This window comes from Cyanistes caeruleus, chromosome 2 (genome assembly GCF_971803275.1).
Source record: "Cyanistes caeruleus chromosome 2, bCyaCae1.hap1.1, whole genome shotgun sequence".
NCBI lineage: Eukaryota > Metazoa > Chordata > Aves > Passeriformes > Paridae > Cyanistes > Cyanistes caeruleus.
This window is the reverse complement of record NC_141702.1, coordinates 56,828,438-56,841,986: the sequence shown is the minus strand read 5'-3', so window position 1 is coordinate 56,841,986 and position 13,549 is coordinate 56,828,438. Positions and strand designations below refer to the sequence as shown.

At 43.4% G+C, this 13,549-nt stretch overlaps 2 protein-coding genes and 1 non-coding gene across 4 annotated transcripts; 1 reads left to right on the top strand and 2 right to left on the bottom strand.

Annotated features, from left to right (window-relative positions):
• Positions 1 to 163: 163 nt before the first annotated feature.
• TCP1 (t-complex 1) lies at positions 164 to 10,079 on the bottom strand. 2 transcript variants are annotated; one of them, XM_086877180.1, is made up of 12 exons: positions 9,756 to 10,079; positions 6,999 to 7,084; positions 6,136 to 6,264; positions 5,654 to 5,751; positions 5,243 to 5,353; positions 4,377 to 4,558; positions 3,662 to 3,788; positions 3,155 to 3,330; positions 2,310 to 2,433; positions 1,182 to 1,374; positions 704 to 867; positions 164 to 468 (listed from the first exon to the last, which is right to left on the bottom strand). In XM_086877180.1, exons 2-12 carry the CDS (start codon positions 7,017 to 7,019, stop codon positions 252 to 254), a joined length of 1,542 nt encoding a protein of 513 aa, XP_086733306.1. In that variant the 5' UTR covers positions 7,020 to 7,084; positions 9,756 to 10,079; the 3' UTR covers positions 164 to 251. The 2 variants fall into 2 exon arrangements, with proteins under 2 accessions (XP_086733306.1, XP_023780363.1); XM_023924595.2 differs by lacking the exon at positions 9,756 to 10,079 and adding an exon at positions 8,564 to 8,748.
• Positions 7,620 to 7,755, bottom strand: LOC111927714 (small nucleolar RNA SNORA29). Its single transcript, XR_002863717.1, has one exon. It is a non-coding gene; the product is annotated as a small nucleolar RNA SNORA29 (small nucleolar RNA).
• MRPL18 (mitochondrial ribosomal protein L18) lies at positions 10,066 to 13,055 on the top strand. The gene is made up of 4 exons (XM_086877182.1): positions 10,066 to 10,251; positions 10,726 to 10,906; positions 12,321 to 12,555; positions 12,848 to 13,055. Exons 1-4 carry the CDS (start codon positions 10,200 to 10,202, stop codon positions 12,917 to 12,919), a joined length of 540 nt encoding a protein of 179 aa, XP_086733308.1. The 5' UTR covers positions 10,066 to 10,199; the 3' UTR covers positions 12,920 to 13,055.
• Positions 13,056 to 13,549: the final 494 nt, after the last annotated feature.

Here is a 13,549-nt window from a genome sequence, read left to right as displayed (position 1 = left end):
AAAGTAGATAAGCTGACACCGTTACTTTTTGACACTCAATCACTGATATGATGAAGAGGGCAGTGGTTACTGCAGGCATGCTAGTTGTTAACACACTAGAGCCTAAATTCTCACTGCAAAGGACCAAGCTTACTTTCAGAAATTAAGTTTGTTCACAAGAAAATAGCAGCAACATTCAACCACTTATTTTATTAACATTTTAGTTATAAGAGTGGGAAGTGTAAGTGAAACAAACATAAATAAAGCCTAAGTTATTCTTCAAGTGCTCCAGACTGAACTGCATCCTCATAGCACCCTCCTCTCTCTTCTTTAGTTTCAGGGTGCAGTTTAATAAGGTCATCAATTCGAAGAATAGTAATTGCAGCTTCTGTTGCAAATTTGAGGCTCTTAGTTTTGACCATGGTTGGTTCAAAGACACCAGCTTGCTTGTTATCACGAGGTTTTCCATTGATCAAGTCAAGACCAATCCTGCAAAGAAGGAATGCTGTCAGACGGAGAGAAACAGCTGGGAGTATGCTCTGTAGCTACTACTTTGTTACAGTAGTACATACACACGACTCAAGGGCAGGGGCAGAGGAGTTCACTGGTAACATACATTTTTTTTAATTATGCAAATCACGGTTCAGTAAACTGGAGAACAATTTTCCATCTAGGTCACCAACCCACATCATTTTTACTAGCCTTCTAACAGACAGATACTTGCCATTTCAGATTTTTGCGATCTGGGTTAACTTGAGCCTCATTGTGGAATGCTCTCAACTTTGCAACAAGATCTGTGGCATCCTGAGCGGCATTTACTGCCAATGTATTTGGAATTACTAAGAGGGATCTTGCAAATTCTGCTATTGCAAGCTGTTCACGTGATCCCTAGAAAGAAGAAAAAAAGTTTTTAAACCAATAGCCAAAACAAGAGAAGAAGAAATACAGCCACAATCAAGAACAGCACTAACAGGTAGGGGTTTTCACATGCAAAACCTGTGCCTGGGTCAAAGAACCATAGAGTCTAATCAGAAAAAGAATTAACTCATATCCTCCATTTTAAAGAACCATATTAGATTCTGTAAGGTGATTAGGTTTTTATGAATCACAGAAATGACTTCTAATAGATGGAAATAAATGCTTGCAGAGTCACTGTGCAAGTCTAATGCATACACACCATTGCTTCTTTGTGCAAGACTTACCATGCTGGTTGCATAATTTTCAAGATATATTGAAAGTGCTGCCTCTACAGCACCACCACCTGGGACAACAGACTTGGATTCCAAAACCCTTTTGACAACACACAGGGCATCATGTATAGATCGTTCCATTTCATCACACATGAAGTCATTGGCTCCTCGTAAGATAATTGATGCTGAAGTACGAGCCTTGGTGCTAAGAAAAAAAGGAATAGAAGTCAGCTGTGTTGGATGGTATCTACATTAAAATTCTTCTTGATAAATTTTTTCTTCTAAAGCAGAGTTCAGTTGAGCCTCACTATTTCAACATTTAAAAGCAAATCTTAATATTGTTATGTCCCCTTGCAGGATACATACATTGTAATGTAGTCACCATTTTAATTTCTAACATGCAAGCACCTAGTTTGAATTCTAGTCTTTTAAAGAAAGCTACCTGTCAAAGTGTGATGACGAGATATTTTCCCTTCAAAGAGGGCAAAGTGTACTTAGTAAGAAAGACACCTTTTGCACAGCCCTCAAGTAAGCTGACTGCCAATGTTATAGAAAAGGCTGTCACCATGTAGCTGACACACAAGTGCCAGAGGTAGAGCATTTAATTCACACTTAAATGACACCACACAAACATGGACACCCAGAAAGGATAAATACTGAAGCAGTGAAAAACTTATTTTCCAAAGTATGTTCTCGTTAAATGAATTGATATTTAAGTCTCCAGGTACCAGACAGCAGTAACAGCAGCACAAGTGAACACTGCCTTTCACTACAAATGGAAAGATTTAGCTCACACCTCATTATTCAGATGAAATTACTCAGATGATACCTATTTCCCTTTACCATCTCTAAAGGGAAGCCAATTTACAAACACTTGTTTATAAACAAAAATTTAAGTAAAAACTGTCTAGTAATCTGCTTTTCTCATATACTGCAGTTCACAAAATGTATCCAGCTCCAGCAAAAGAGATTAAATACCAATATTTTCACCTCTAATTTGCACTGGATTTGTGTATAACTACTTTCCCATGTGTGTAACTACTCCAACCACTTAGATAGCATGAAGTAAATAAATGGAAATTTATCTCAAACTTAGTAGAGAACATACACAAAACTGAGTATTTTTAAAAGGATCCTTACTTCTTGATTAAAATCAGCTCATCATCACAGATTCTCTCTTGAATCACCTCTTCTGCCTGTCCCAGCATTAATGCCTCAAAACTCTCCTCACCTTCAAGGTTTGCAAGGGTTGAACATACGGTTGCTTTAACAAACAAACAAAAAAGTGAAGTTAACATTCAATTCCTGCACATCATCCTTTGCTCGCTTCCCAGAATAGGTGAACATAAAGAAAAACAGAAATAAAAGCTGTGTTAAATAAGTTTTCTTAAACAAGACTTCTAGTTCTCAGGCAGCAATTCAGTATTTCAGCTTGTAACTGGTAAACTGACTGCTCCTTTTGTTCAACTTTTACAGCACTTCTTTTTTCACAGCCAGTACAAGTTCCCAGGTTTTACCACAATGAAAATATTTTCTTCCAAATTTAAGAACTGACAGATAAAAGTATGTACAGGATCGGTATGTATTTAGTGACTTAGAAGTTCTTTACTCTTCTTCAACTATCTAAACAATGTACTTAACTGTCTAAACAGAGGCTTATGAATGCATGCATAATAAAGACTTCTAAATAAACACAGATTATGGCTACTACTTCCCCAAGAGGCCAGTCTGCACAGTGCAAGGCAGCTTTTTCTCCTCCCACTGTAAATCTTCAATAATCAAGACTTACAGTACTATTATACTTTGACAAAGGTCACTTAAAAGCAACAGTAAAGCGGTAAAGCTAAAAAGAAGCGGCTCAGCTTCACTCATCCTGACCTTGAATGTTAGGAAGCTGTATTTTAAAAATCAGTAACAAATACCCTAACAGCAACTTCTGCTTTTAAGAATAAATTTATAAACCAGTTATTCTTATATAGACATACCTCCCGATGCCTTAGCAATCCGCTTAAGGTCCTTTTTTACAACTCTTCGTACTGCCATAGCTCCAGCATCAACAAAGTATTTCAGACACATATCATCAATACCTCCAGTGGTGAGAATAACATTGGCACCAGTGGCCAGAATCTTCTGGATTCTTTCTTTGGTAATATCTGACTCTCTGCAAGATTAATGTCAAAGTTATTAAAAGGTATTAAAAAATAGACTATCACATCCTGTCATGCAATTTCCTGAAACCTTAAGGCAGAGCTCTTCAAGAATGGACCACTGCACAAACGTGCTTGCATTTCATGAAAACTGACTTAGTACTAGTTCTGCCTCTGGAAGTGAAGGCTTTTTCCATTACTATTTGGTATAGCTGGGAAATGTTAACATTCAAAACTTTTTTTACCTCTTGCATTCAGCCAAAATCACATTGAGCCATCTCAACTGAAGAGACCAAATCAAGCCTGTGAAACCCCACTGCCTCAGTTATTTAAGCTTCCACACACCTCTGCCTGATCTGGTCCAGCTTCTCAGGGTCTGAGATAACAACCTGAACACCAAGCTTCATTTTTGCTTTCTGCAGGCTGAAGTCAAGGCATGCAATCTTTGCATTAACTATTCTCTTGATCATACCTGATGAGGAAAAATAAGCAAGAAGGATTTTGTCAAGTCAATTTAACAGTACATCAAGTCAGCATTAGAAATTAAAATTAACATTACTTTCACATTTCAGATTTCTGTTTGCTTCTCCACCTCCAGTTCTGCCCTACTGCAGAAAAACACCAATCAAGACCTTCCTGTGTTACCTTTTTACATACCCTGTCCCCAAAATGTGAATGACCATGACAATCTCACCTACCAGTCTCACATCCTCTAAATCACTGAATCACAGCACAACTCTGCTAAATAGAACAGTTCTCCACAAACCTGGCACTGGCTCTCCTCCCCACAAGGGAAGCCTTTAAGTTCTACCAGACCACAATGTTACCTTGCTGACACTGAGCTAGGGAAACTACAGCAACTCACCAACACTTTGTGGATCCCTGCTAGCTGGCAGGCTCTAGTCTAACACAGGTGAAGTGCAGTATTTCATGTTCGTGATTAATTGTCCTAGAACTGAAAACCCACGTGATTTGCAACAAACGCAGCCAGTAAGAAGTGATGCAGAAAGATGAAGAGGACTGAGGTGACACAGATTTCTGAAACACAGCCTGTTCTTACCCTGTGAGCCCACCACGCAGTTCAGAGCGTAACCGTTCACAAGAATGCTCTCTTTCTGGCTGCGACCATGCGCCTTCAGAACATTAACCGAGTTGATGGGGTACCGAGCCTGACCCTTCTGGTCTGTGTATTTAACTGCCAGTGCAGCATCCACCACCATGTTAGCAAAGAAATCACCATCACTGAAAGGCTGTTAAGGTTAAAACTGAAGATGGACACTAGAATTATGTTTAAGGAAAAAAGAAAAACTCAAACAAACCATGAACAGAAATAACTGTCAGTGCCCAAAATATGTGTCCAATAAAGACCTTCAGAAAGGCACGAAAGTGCTAGCTCTCCTTACCAATGTCTTAAAAGAATGAGTCATTCTAAAAGCTGAAACACTGGTAAGAAAATTATGACAGACTAGTATGAAACCTGCATTTTACATATCTTTGTTGCTAAAGAAAAATACATATCCTATATTCAGTCTGCACAAAACCTAAAACTGCAGGTTTTTCTGTGCCCGTGGAGTAAAATTCAGCTTTCTTCCCTCTAGATTCACTCCCTAGGTACTTCTGTAACACATTCTTCCATTCACACAACTCTTTATCTAGTGTCCCTAACAAGCAAAGCAATTGTTAGGAAACAATACCCTTTAAAAGCTATCACTATATGCCAACCCAGATTTAAATAAATTGGGAAGAGTTTGAACATGGTTTCCCTCAGGCCAGGTCACAATATCTGTAAAATTCCTGTTATAAACACAACAGCTTCAATACTGTGTCATGTTCATAAAAACTGCTGCCAAGGATACTCTAGCCTAGCTACTGAAGCTCTCCAATTAAACACTCTCACTTCACGCACTTGATCAAGTTAAAGGATACACTCCTATAATTTTTGAGGACATTGATGTTTTAGCAGCATTAATTAGGCAGTCCCTGCCCAACTCATCTGTGTTAATAACAAGATTTTCATTGATGTAGCGAACAGCTTCCCTGTAAAATAAAGATGAATAACCTGGTAAAGAACCACCCCACAAAAAGGCAAAAATTTACACAATTTCAGCTCTTCTAAATGTTACCTCAAAGAGCAAAAGGAAAAAATCAATTGCTCTCCAAGGACAGTAACTTGTCATTCCATTATGTGATTACAGAAATACAATTTAAAAAAAAGAAAACCCAAACCAACAAAAACCCCACCACCCCTACAACAAAGCACCACATTCTAAGTGACGCCTAAAAGTCTTTATTAACCCAGTCACAAAATGCAGAAATTCAACCATATCAGCTTCTTACTTGCAGGCAAGTCGGTATCCACCAATAATGGAGGTAGGATGAATTTTCTGTTTCACCAGCTCATCTGCATTTTTGAGAAGTTCTGCAGCAATAATTACCTGTTTGAAATGCACACACTAAATACAGGCATTCCACATAAGCAAAATAACTGCCCTGTTCAATGCAGAACTAAAACAGTTTCTGTTGTGAGGTGAGAGCTAACTAATTCCAACCCCCAGTCTCTGTAGTATCTCAAGTTTCAGGCAAGTTTTCAATACTCAGTATCCTTTTCGGTACTTCACTTCTTGCAGTTAAAAATTAATAAACCTAAATTCATATTCTATCACCAACCCTCAAGACAGGAAAAAAAATCAACAACGAAACAGAAGTAAGAAAATTCCCTTCCAGAGCACCACTTTGCATATGGAAACTAGCATCTATGGAAAATACCAAATCCAAACACTGACTTTTGATGTATCTGCCTTGTAAAACTTGCTACATACCACTGAGGTGGTCCCATCACCAACTTCTTTGTCTTGCAGGTCTGCCAGCTCACAAAGGACTTTTGCAGCAGGATGTTCCACTTCTAGCAGTTTCAGAATGGTTGCACCATCATTAGTAATGGTCACGTCCTAATTTTCAAAATCAAATGTGCATATGAGGTATATTTCTACTGCACTTTCACTCTTGCATTTCATAATGTTCATACAAAAAGAAATCACTCTTTGCAATTGCCCGCAAAATAACTATACCAGAACCTTCCTGCTTCTTTTTAATGAGTACCATTCTAAAAACAGAAGTGTTACCAGCGCAGAATCTGCAATTTCTTTTGATCAGAAAAGCCTTTGTTTAAGAAACTCATCAACAATTTTGCAAATAATGGATCACCAGTCATGCAAAGACCTCCCTCCAACACAGTATTTTATTACATCAGCCTAGAAAATGACAACCTTTCTTCAATTGCTTTAAATATTTTAAAATACCAACTATTGCTTAAAAAATTGTTATCAATTACTTGATTTTTTTTTTCTTCTAATGTGGAGACCAGGATATATACAAGTCAAAACTTTAAACCTGAAACATGGTGAAACAGTTCTTGCAATCTGATCTGTATGTTAAGTGGTTACAAGAACTTACCTAGAAAAATGAAATAACTGTCCCACATAAATTACTGCCACCATAGATGGAAATAAACCGATGCAACACACATTAGACAATGCTCAATTTTACCACAGTTCTCCTACCCCTCTCAAAACCACAGAAAAAACAGGCATATGCACATTAGGCCTATGAAGCACACTAAATGGAAGCACTTTTACACAGGAATACAAGTCCTCCTGACACTCCTTAAAGTAACATTACTTACCCCAATATCATCCACCAACATCTTATCCAGACCAACTGGCCCGAGAGAACTCTTCACAATATTGGCAATAGCAGATGCAGCAGTAACTGAATAAATGAAAGAAGTATGAAAAATAAAGTTTTATCTTCCCAGCTTTAGAATGATTCCCAGGTTTATAAGAAATAGTGCCAAGAACCAACAAATCAGGAACTTGACAACAAGTGATCTAATGTGATCTAGTATCACATTTCAGCCTATCTAACCTGGAGCTTTACCTCACTTTGCTAGGCTTGCTGCTACTAAAAAAATACAATCTGCGCCAAACCTCACTCTTCCCTCCCAGCTGGTTTAGCTAGGTAACCTGGCAAAACTGAGTGACCAGAGAAAGAATGCTTGCTCTGCTGTCTGGGTAAGATGGAGGGCAGGGCTGAGGTCAGAGGAGCAGTGGTGTTAGATTAGGAGGGGTTGGTAGCATTGTTGCTTTTGACTGCAAGAGTTCACTTTCATTTAATCCTCAATTCTGGGCAGACAGAGAACGACAGAATCATCACACATCAACTAGTAAAACATCACTGACTTCTGAAACTAAGTCACTGAAAAGTGACCTTTGAGTCACTACACAAAGCCTCTAAAACACTCATTTAAAGTTTGTTCTGCCATCTTCATATAGGAAAAAGATACAATCAACCTTTTCCTTCAGACCATGGCAAGTTTTTCTCTATCCCACAAGCATAGCCACTTAATCTAGAAATTGAAAAAGTGGTAGTTAAATGGGAACAGTTATACTCAGACCCCTTCAAACAACACAACAATTTGTTTTGCTAATGACGATTAATGGCAGCTTTCTGGAAGAAATAGCGTTGTACCAAAGCTGACATTATCACGTGGAATCTCATTCGTGAATTAAGGCAAGGCTCGTAAATTTAAAGCGGTCTGCCTAAAGTATCAGAGCTACAGGAATGAATCTCAGTTTGATCAGGAAGCAAGTCTTTGGATACTTCCTTTGTCTTTTGTCCACTCAGAATCTGAGATCGGTATCGGAACTTGCAGCCTTCCCCCAGGACTTGGGGTACAATCCCGAGCAGTGAGTGTTTGAGAACCACAGTTACAGACAGACATCTCCAGAGCTGTCCCCGTTCTCCGAAGCAGTTTATTCCCTGTGCTGGGCAGCGGAGACCTTCCCCTGCAGAATTCCCCACAGGCCTTGCAGGCTCAGGCCCCACGCGGCCGGGATGAGGCAAAGCGACCTCCGAGCAGCAGCAGCCGCCCCGTCCCGGTGTTTGCTCCTACCAAGGTAAGGAGGGCGGGGGACGCGGGATCGCGTCGCCGCTCAGACTCCTGGAAGCGGCGCGGGATGGCGTATCCTTCTCGTCCACCTGCCTCCCTCCCTCCCTCCTTCCTTCCTTTATTTCCTCCTTGGAGGCAGCAGCGGCCCGGAGCGGAAGCGATCTGTCGTGTGGAGCGGCAGTTCCCGGGCAGACCGAGGCGGGTGAGCACATGGCAAGGGTGCCCATGGCCGCGCCATGTTCGCTCCTTCCTGCCCCTCCCTTCCCCCCCCGCTCTCCCGGCCCTTGCCTCCCCGTTACCGTTTTGCGTGCGGACCGTGTCACCACTGGTCCGCTCGCCGAACACGGCCAGGGGCCCCTCCATCGCCGACATCTTCCCGCCCGGGCGCGGCGCCACACGCACAGGGAATCAGGGAAGGGACGGGAGGGCGCAGAACGGCGGGATGGCCGGGGCGCGAGGCACGCTGGGAACGCGCCCCCCTGCGCGAGGGGGCGGTGGGACGGGGCACGCCCCTCGGGGGCGGGGCCGCTCTCCGAGCCTGCCCAATCCCGGGGCGCGGCACCGCCCGACCTCGAGCCGCGATTGGCGGGCGCGGCTGAACAAAGGCGCCGCGAGACGGGGCGGGGCAGGCGCGCTTCCACGAGCTTCTAGAAGCTGTCGCGGGCCTCGGCGCGCAGGCGCGGGGGTCCCGCCGGTGGCGGGACAAAGAACGGGTGCGGGAATGGCGCCCGCTGCCCAGCACCGGGAAATAGCCTGCTTCCCAAAGAGGGGACCTGGACATGCATGGCTGTAATTGCCCTTCTGAAACACGTTACTCATTGCTTGGGATTCTACCCCGAGTCCTGGGGGAGGGCTGCAAATTCCGAGACTGATCTCAGGTTCTGAGATGGCAAAAGATGAAGAAGCTGAGTATCTGCTTCCTGGAGAAACTGAGATGCAAGCTGATGCTTTAGGCAAAACACTTTTCATGACCATTACCTTAAGTCATGGCTGCGATTGCACGTGGTGATGGCACCATTGTATCGTTGGAAGTTCTCTGAGCTGTAACTGTTCCCATTATCCTACCACTTTTCCATGTCTAGGTTAAATGGCAATGCTTGTAGGATAGGGAAGGACGTGCCACAGTCTGAGGAAAAAGTCTCAGGGAGTGGCGGGGAGATAGGGAACGGCAAGGCTCAGTAGGGGCATGTAATGGGTGCAAGATTCGTAGGGCACGGTGTGAACAGGCTTCTTGTATTTTGACAATCGGGAACATTGTGGGGCCAGGCGTGACCTCCAGAGCCAGAGTTGTGCCTGCCTCCTGCGGCAGTGACCAGGGTGGTGCCAGGGTCTTACCCGGCCTTCAGCCTCCTTTCAACACAGTTTGCTCTTAGTTCTCTCATTAAATGTATTTTCAGGACTACAGCAGTTAAATACAGCCCTGAAGTAGGATTCCTGCACAATCAGGCTTGCAGGAGAGCGCTGTGAGAAGGCAGAGAAGCTCTGCTGTACCTGTGTGCTGCAGGAAAGAAGCCTAAAACAGGATGATAGTAGTTCCCGAAACACCCATTGTTGCTCTTAACCTCTCCCCTCTTCCTTACACCCGTTTCAGGAAAAGCCGACCCAGTCTCTGGAGGCCGGCATTTCCTGAAGCCCTTTTTCCACGGGGAGAAGTTAAAAGATGATCCCCGGAGTCAGGGCAGCGTTTCTCGCTTTGCTTTGTGAGACGCGCGTACGGCACAGGGGCCCTTCCCCGGGGAGCTAGCGCCGGGGCGGCTGAGGCGCCGGGGCGGGAGCGGCGCTCGGTGCTTCCGCCTGACCCCGCCGCCGGCGGGCGGAATTCCCGTGGCCGCTTCCGAGGGAAGCGCCGCCCCTCGCGCATGGCGGCGCCCGGGTGTCCCTGAGCGGAGGGAGGGGAGTGGCGGCCGCCCGGGGCTGTGGCGGGCCCAGCTCCCCATGGCGCTGAGCAGCCGCCTGCTGCTGGCGGCCGGCGGGCTCCGTGCAGCGGGTAAGCCCAGGGCTCGCCCTGCCCGCCTCTCCCGGCGGCGGCTCCGCGGCCCCCGTGCTCCCGGGGCCATCCGGCGGCCGGGTGTCTTGGCGGTGCTTCTGTGCCAAGGATGAAGGGTTTATACCTTGTTATTTGGTAGCGCTGTCTCTCGTTCCGTGTGTATTTCGCTTTCAGTGTTTTGTAAAGCTTCGGTCCTAGGGATCTCCTAGTCACACGTGAGTTTATATTTTATATACGAGCTTAAGAAACGTGTAAGTTTCTAACTGCTAATGTACTTGCAGTTCAGCTCATAAACTAGGGAAGCAGGTTGATGTCTTGTCATTCATCTGTTAAGTGCTTAAAACATAAAAGCAAGATCATTTTGCCCTGCTGACTTCTATAAGCTGTGTCATTCTGTACTATATCTATTCTACTGTCTGCGCTACGTGTTTTTTTTAAACTTCGGTGTTTTTTTAATCTGGTCTCCCCGCCAAGGTCTTCGTTTTGCATCAACTACAGCCAGTCTCAAAACTGAGACTGAAGTGGACACAAGTGAAAATGAGGTTGTTGCCCCAAACTTCACTAACAGAAATCCTCGCAACTTGGAGCAGATGGCCCTGGCTAGGAAGGAGCGTGGCTGGAAGACAACGTGGCCAAAACGTGAGTTCTGGCACAGGTGAGTCAGGCAGTTACTACCAGAAATGAAGACTGCAAAAGAAGAAACAAAACAACAAAAAAAACGCCCAGAAACCCGCATACACAATGTGAATTTTGGGTTGCTGAATCAGTTAGCACTTTAGTGTTTCTCAAACAGCAGGCATCTGTGTTCAGAGAAGAGCAGACTAGTAGCACATGAAAGCATATGTGGTCAAATTTTTTCCATCTATTGTTAAGGCAACAGTAATGTTGCCTAAGCAACAGCTTTTTAACTTGGGATTCTCTCACTCCTGTGCTTACCATGCTTCATGGTTTTATTTGAGGCACCATAATAGTCTGTTTGGAGTTGTTTTATGTTTGTAGGTTTTGTTTTAATTTTTTAATTTCATGTGTTCTCTGGGAAATAAGTTTATTTTGAGCTGGCATTTCAAAGTCCTTATTTTCTTCTTCTGGGGAGAGCCCCATCCAGTTTGTTCATAGTAGGAAAGCTGACACTGTCTCAGTGCAATAAGAAATAATTGCTCCTAATAAATATTCTACTGGTTTGTGTGGAGGTGATGAGGTACTTTCTGACCACTTGTATATCTCAACAAGTTGTTACTTGCTGTGTCAGCTCAAGCTTTTAAGGGACTGCATAGTGACCCTAAAGTTCCATTTCTGTTGGAGCAGTTCCCCTCATATATATCTGTTCCACACTGTGCAGGTGTACAGTGCTTGGAGTGGGTGCTGGTCTGAGGCAATGTAGGACTGTGACCCTGAGTAACTGATGAAAAGTTGCTCTTGTAATTTCGGTCTTCTGAGCTAGTAATAGGAGTTGTGTGAGTTGACACAGGCAGGCAGCTGGAACAACCACAGAACTGTGGCTGAAATGCAAAGAGTACACCTATTGCATTGCCTTGCTAACTGGAGGATCTCAAAGCAACACCCAGGCGGAGGAAACATGCAGACCTAGCCTGTGCAGGTGGTGAGCCTGCTGTTGGCACCCATTTATTAAGGGCATTTAGATTTACCATCATGCTGTGGTGTCCCCTGTGCTTTTAATGATCTCTGAGCTTTGATCTTCTGTCTGTCAAAACAGAGAGCTCAAGCATATCCATGAGAGAGGCTTCAAGGCTCTTGAAATACCTATGCTATTTGTACACAGAGATTCTGCTTCTCAAAACAGAAGATAAGCAGTAGTCATAATCCATAGCAATATTATTCTCCAGGCTTGGGCATTCCCAGCTGCAAGGTCACTTAAGCAAATCCTCCTCACCATTCTTCTGCTTTTAACCCTTTCCTCCCAACATGAGTCCTATTTTATGTCTTAATAAGCAAAAATATTAATACAATAATACATTCAATTTTATTTCATAAAGGGAGTAATTTAAGCATTTGACTATGTTCTCTGGGAAAGACATTACAATCCTCTGTTACTTCTTTCTTGCACTCAGATTACGGCTTGAGCGGACACAGCATTACGTAGAAGCCTTTGTCGAGCGCTCCAACGGGGATGTTGTGGTATCTGCCTCTACCCGAGAGTGGGCCATAAAGAGACACTTGTACAGTCCCAAGGGAGTAGCCGCATGCAAAAACCTTGGCCGCGTAATGGCACAGCGCTGTTTGGAAGCAGGAATCAACTTTGTGAACTTTAAAGCCATTATCCCCTGGGAACACCATTGTGACTCGGCAAGTACCCATCTCCTTATTCCTTTGGCCCTTTTTTCCTTTTTGGGCATTAATTTTACTTCTCTTCACCATTAATTTTCTTATGTGGCTTGACAGTCCCTCCTTTCAACACTCAGAAGGGCAGCTTTGACAAGCTGCAGTTCCTGGTATTATGCTTCCATGAGGCTGTTAACCTCTACCCCTCCATATAACATGTCCTCACTGATATAAAAGTGCTGCTGGCTTTTTTTTTATTATTATTATTTTATTTTATTTTTTATTTTTATTTATTTGTGTCTATCTTTTAAACAAGATTCAGGAATTTGAGAAAGCTATGGAAGAAGGTGGTGTCATTCTACATGAGCCACGAAGAATCTACCGGTAAAATGAAGACTGTTGGGACGTCTTTTCAAGGAATAAGGATCACTTCTTCGGGTTTGTGTACTGGCAGAGGGAAGTTCCAGAGCTGGAAAAAGTTGGAATGTGTCCTCCTATAATAAAATATTTTCAAATGGATAGAAGTGCATCATATTCTTTATTCTAAAATGATCAACATCTTTAATATAGAATAAATTTACCATAGTTCAGCTTGACAGAATTTATTAAAAATTCAACGTTTTAAAAATATATTTTATTTTTAATATTTGATTTTGTTTATTCCAGCCTGAACTCTGGGAGTGCTTTGATATTTGATCCCTTCACACTGCCAGTCTAACCTACCAAAGTGTAGTCATTACTTGTGAATGTATACAACTGTGATAAAATAATGCACAAATCTTGGAGAAAGGACTGAACTCCCCCAACTCATCTTTGCACTTGCAATCCTGAGATTCTAACTGCTTAACCACACGGATGGGTCGAGGAGGGAAGCTGTACAAATGCGTGCTGTAAGGAATAAGAAGCTCCATTCTCCCCTCGTGTGTCTGCCTGCTGCTTGGCACAGGCTGGTGCTGTCAGCGTTTCTGCCTGATGGCTCGGCAGAGTGCGACCAGGCTGTGACATCCCCACAGTAAAG

What these genes read in the sequence shown, in the direction of transcription:
- MRPL18 (XM_086877182.1), top strand. Translation starts at nt 10,200, where the DNA reads ATGGCGCTGAGCAGCCGCCTGCTGCTGGCGGCCGGCGGGCTCCGTGCA. An exon ending in CGGCGGGCTCCGTGCAGCGG is followed by an intron (nt 10,252 to 10,725) that starts GTAAGCCCAGGG and finishes CTCCCCGCCAAG; the next exon opens with GTCTTCGTTTTGCATCAACT. An exon ending in AAACGTGAGTTCTGGCACAG is followed by an intron (nt 10,907 to 12,320) that starts GTGAGTCAGGCA and finishes TCTTGCACTCAG; the next exon opens with ATTACGGCTTGAGCGGACAC.
- TCP1 (XM_023924595.2), bottom strand. Translation starts at nt 8,636, where the DNA reads ATGTCGGCGATGGAGGGGCCCCTGGCCGTGTTCGGCGAGCGGACCAGT. An exon ending in GTGATGGGACCACCTCAGTG is followed by an intron (nt 5,752 to 6,135) that starts GTATGTAGCAAG and finishes CATTTCAAACAG; the next exon opens with GTAATTATTGCTGCAGAACT. An exon ending in GGATACCGACTTGCCTGCAA is followed by an intron (nt 5,354 to 5,653) that starts GTAAGAAGCTGA and finishes TTTATTTTACAG; the next exon opens with GGAAGCTGTTCGCTACATCA.